The sequence below is a fragment of the Passer domesticus genome, chromosome 2 (genome assembly GCF_036417665.1).
Source record: "Passer domesticus isolate bPasDom1 chromosome 2, bPasDom1.hap1, whole genome shotgun sequence".
Classification (NCBI taxonomy): domain Eukaryota; kingdom Metazoa; phylum Chordata; class Aves; order Passeriformes; family Passeridae; genus Passer; species Passer domesticus.
The window spans coordinates 107,778,985-107,783,067 of record NC_087475.1 but is presented as its reverse complement, the minus strand read 5'-3'; the positions used below and the strand labels follow the sequence as shown (position 1 = coordinate 107,783,067).

At 42.5% G+C, this 4,083-nt stretch overlaps 1 protein-coding gene across 1 annotated transcript; it reads right to left on the bottom strand.

Annotated features, from left to right (window-relative positions):
* Nucleotides 1-1,248: 1,248 nt before the first annotated feature.
* LOC135294802 (epidermal differentiation-specific protein-like) lies at nt 1,249-3,717 on the bottom strand. The gene is made up of 2 exons (XM_064410538.1): nt 3,511-3,717; nt 1,249-2,026 (listed from the first exon to the last, which is right to left on the bottom strand). Exon 2 carries the CDS (start codon nt 1,977-1,979, stop codon nt 1,446-1,448), a length of 534 nt encoding a protein of 177 aa, XP_064266608.1. The 5' UTR covers nt 1,980-2,026; nt 3,511-3,717; the 3' UTR covers nt 1,249-1,445.
* Between the last annotated feature and the right edge of the window lie 366 nt (nt 3,718-4,083).

The window sequence follows — 4,083 nt, the reverse complement described above, 5'->3', positions numbered from 1 at the left end:
CCATGGAAGCAATTCAAAGGCACATGCAAAACAAGAAGACAGCCAGCGTGGCTTTACTAAGGGCAGATTATGCCTGACCAACCTGGTGGCCATCTGTGGTGGAGGGATTTCAGCCATCAACAAGGGGAAACCAACAATGTCACTCACTTAAGAACTTTGACACGTTCCTATGTGGCATCCTTATCTCCAAACTGAGATACACGGGTTTGAAGGGTGGACTATTTGGGAAATAGCCACACAGTCAGGGAGTTGTGGTCAGTGGCTCTATGTCCAGAAGTAGACCAGTGATAACTGGTGTCCATCAGGACTCTCTTTTGGGACCAGTGCTCTTTAAGATCTCTATCAATGACACCCTCAGCAAGTTTGCAGATGACACAAAGCTGAGGGGTGCAGCTGACACAACAAATGGATGGGATCCCATCCAGAGGGACCTGGACAAACTTGAGAAGTGATTCCATACTTACCTCATAAAGTTCAACAAGCCCAAGTGCGAGGTGCTGCACCTGGGTCAGGGCAAGCCAAACATGAGCACAGACTGGGAGATGGCCTTGGGGTGGGAGCACCTCTCCTATGAAAACAAGTTGAGAAATCTGGGGTTGTTCATCCCAGAATAGGGAAAGCTCCAGGGAGACCTCATTGGGCATTCCAGTTCTTGAAGGGGGCTTATAAGAAAGAGCAGGAGCAGCTTTTTGAGTGGGCAACTAGTGATAGGTGAGGATGGAATGGTTTTGAATTAAAAGAACAGAGACTTGGACTAGATGTTATGAAAAAGTTCTTTACTGTGAAGATGATGAGGCACTGAAACAGGCTGTTTAGAGAGGTTGTGGATTTCCTGTCCCTGGAAGTATTCAAGGCCAGGCTGGATGGGACTTTGAGCAACCTGATCTAGTGGAAGGTCCATGGCAGGAGGGTTGGAATGATCTTTGAGACACCTCCCAATCTCAGACTTCACAGGTTCCCAGGATTCTATGATCAATGCCTTGAGAAACAATAATTCATGGGGTAGTTAAATACAGGCTGCGGGTGAAAGTCGGCTCAGCATCACAGCAATAATTAAAATGCTTACCAAGCTCTTTAGTCTGGTTGCAATGTTTCTGGACAGTGAAACTGGAAGGAGATAAAATTCTACGGGAGAGATGCATGAAAAATATTTGCAAGTGAAAAACATTCTCTGGATACACAGAGACATCTCTCCATGAAAGCGAAATATTTACCTACACTAAACACCGCATAAAATAAACCCACTGCTGATTGCAAAAGATTCTTTATTGACACCAACACAAAATGATTACAGACAATGGCAGAGCCATTTGTGGGGCAGGAGAGCTATCACTTTTGGTGGTCCTGTGACACTGGGGTGAAAGTGATGCAAGCAGAGGCAGAGAACAAGGTCTCAGTTTTCTTGCCAGGGCTGCATCTTTTCTGAGCACTCCAGGATTTGCATTCTAATGACAGCCACATCCAGGGCGAAGGGGACGCAGGAAGGAAAGCTTGTCGTTGAACTTGATTGCCTTGTAATTTGGAAGGTGTTCATTCTCTCGGGCAATGTATTGAAATCCACTTCCATCACTGTGCTCACACAGCAGCCAGACACCTTTCTGGACTTTGTGTGAAGACGTGGTGTTATCGTCATGTCCCCTGGCCAGGTTGGTTGCTTCTCTTATTATTCTGGTCTTCCCTTGATAATCAGCATGCTCATAGAGAGTGATCTGGGGATTGTGCAGATTTTCAGTGATCACCTGCAGAGAGCTGATCCTGTCATTCATCTTTTTGCCAACGAAGTCATGATCTCCCTCCTCAAGTACCAGTAACTGTCCTTTATAGTCTGCATGCTGATAAGCCACCCAAGGATGGCCGATTACTCTCACTGAGGAGATACAATCATTCCAATCTGCATCTTTTAGGTTGGCAATGTTGGTGTGGAATTCTTTGGACATACCCTGGAAGTTGGTATGCTCATAAACGATGATTTTTCCCATCTCAGCAGGGCTTCTGGGGTTTGGATTTGCTGCTGTTGGATGGCAGCCTACAGAAAACGAAAACAGAAAACAAGCAATGCCTGTAAGAGGCCTTTACACACCAGACATGAAATGCTGGAAACCAGAGGGGACAAAAGGTAAAAAGAAAATGTAAAGGAATTTTAGCAGAAGATACAAATAGCAGCAACTGTGAAAGAGTGAGGACATGACACGGCAATTTCAATTTGGAGGAAAAAGTAAAATGAGATTTGTACACCACAACAGTCCAGTTTCATTTAATAAGTATACATGTAAGTGACACCTGAGCATTTTGTTTAATATCTTATTGGTGTAGCCAAAATAATAACGAAATAAAATATACAACTCATGATAAATCTTTCTGTTGATAATTGATGCTGCAGTTGAGAAACATTTTAGAAACCGGCACTCATTGTTTGGGGTAGGTTTCCTGAGCCACATAGAATGCAATATAAAAGTAGTGAGATACGCAATTAATTTCTAAAAGAAAATGAATTTTTTTACACAAAATTAGGGGTAAAAAACCTGTCTTTTGAGGACAGAAATGAACTTTGAATTCATCGAAACACCTTATTTCTCTTTTTATATGGAATTTTACTGAAATCAAGAAATGCTTTCTCTTGACATATGCTGAGAAGCAATCAAGTTGTAAGCACTAGCTCTTTAAATCAGACTGAAGTTCAGCTTTTAAGTGTCTTTTCCTAACACTACTACCAATACACATATCTAATTCCCCGCAGTCATCTGAGTTCAGTTAAAAAGCCACTGTGTTTATTAGTAACAGCTGCAGGAATAGTAATGAGCAGTCAGTTATGACAACAGCTCCCTCTCTAAATCATGTAACAGTTACTGAAGCAAAGATTTATATTTCAGGGCAAATAAATGGGACAAAAAAAGCCATTCCTCTACCTGGTTCTGAGAATGGATGGGAAAAGACAGATAGCCCCAGTAAGATTTAAAGCCATAGTAACATGGTAACATGCAGTAAAATGCAAGACATGTGCATCATAATTTAAAAACCTGAATCTCTTAAACCTCACTTTTTTTGGGAAAAAACCTTCATGTGATTAAAAACTTGTATTTTTTCACTGTTATAAAAGCTTATATGGAACCTGAGAGGATGTGAGCTCAGACTCACTGACTGATTAAGCACTACAATAATTACTTTCTACCTGTAGAAAAAGTATGAATAATGACCCATTTAATTTTACTTATACAACATAAAGATCCCATGACCAAGATAAATTTGTAGAATATTTTCACTTTCACCTCTGAGAATTGTGTATCACTGGCCCCCTCCACCCTCTCCCTTGCTAAGGTTTGTTTTCCTGCAGCAGCCATCCATCTCCTCATGCCCTGAGATGGGTTCAGTCTCTGCACACACACACAGCAGACCCTCACGCCTCTGCTGCAGCTCTCAGCCCAACACTAAAGCCTCCTTCCCTTGCCCTGCATTTCACAGCAGCTGCCCAAGAAACCCTTCCAGCCCTCCTGTGCACAGGGTGCCTCTTACCTTGCTGTCAGCTGCAGGGCTGGGGAGAGCTGAGGGCAATTCCTCCAGTGCACGGCTGTGGTTTGGGAAGGGCGTTTCACCTCCCCACATTTATAGCTGGCTCAGAAGTCTTGTGAAACACCTCAGTCAACAGAACTGAGAAATGGTCAATAAGTGAACAAAAATCATTAACTATTTTATTTAAATTTTGATCTTTCCACTACCAGTCGCGTTATTGCTTTGGGTCAAAAGTCTGTTGAAGAATAAGCCCTTGATAAAGCATTAGAACTTTGGTTCCTGTTTGTCCTTCTCCTCCAGAAGCAGATGAATTACAGTAATAAAAATGTATCAAAGTACCTTGTGACGCACAGGCTGTAGAATTTTTCTGCCTGTTGCAAATTTTTCTTTACCTATGAAGCAAATATAATAATCAATGTTAATTTTCCAAAGGGTTTTGTTGGGACATGTCCACTTGACAGAGTGGGCATTTAAGTAAGGTTTTATTAAATTCTCTTCCTCTTTCTCACCTACGTAGCCACTTGAGCAGCTGCAGGGAGGCAGAGCTGCTAAAGCAGGGCCAGGAGGCTCTGGCAG

What these genes read in the sequence shown, in the direction of transcription:
- LOC135294802 (XM_064410538.1), bottom strand. Translation starts at nt 1,979, where the DNA reads ATGGGAAAAATCATCGTTTATGAGCATACCAACTTCCAGGGTATGTCC.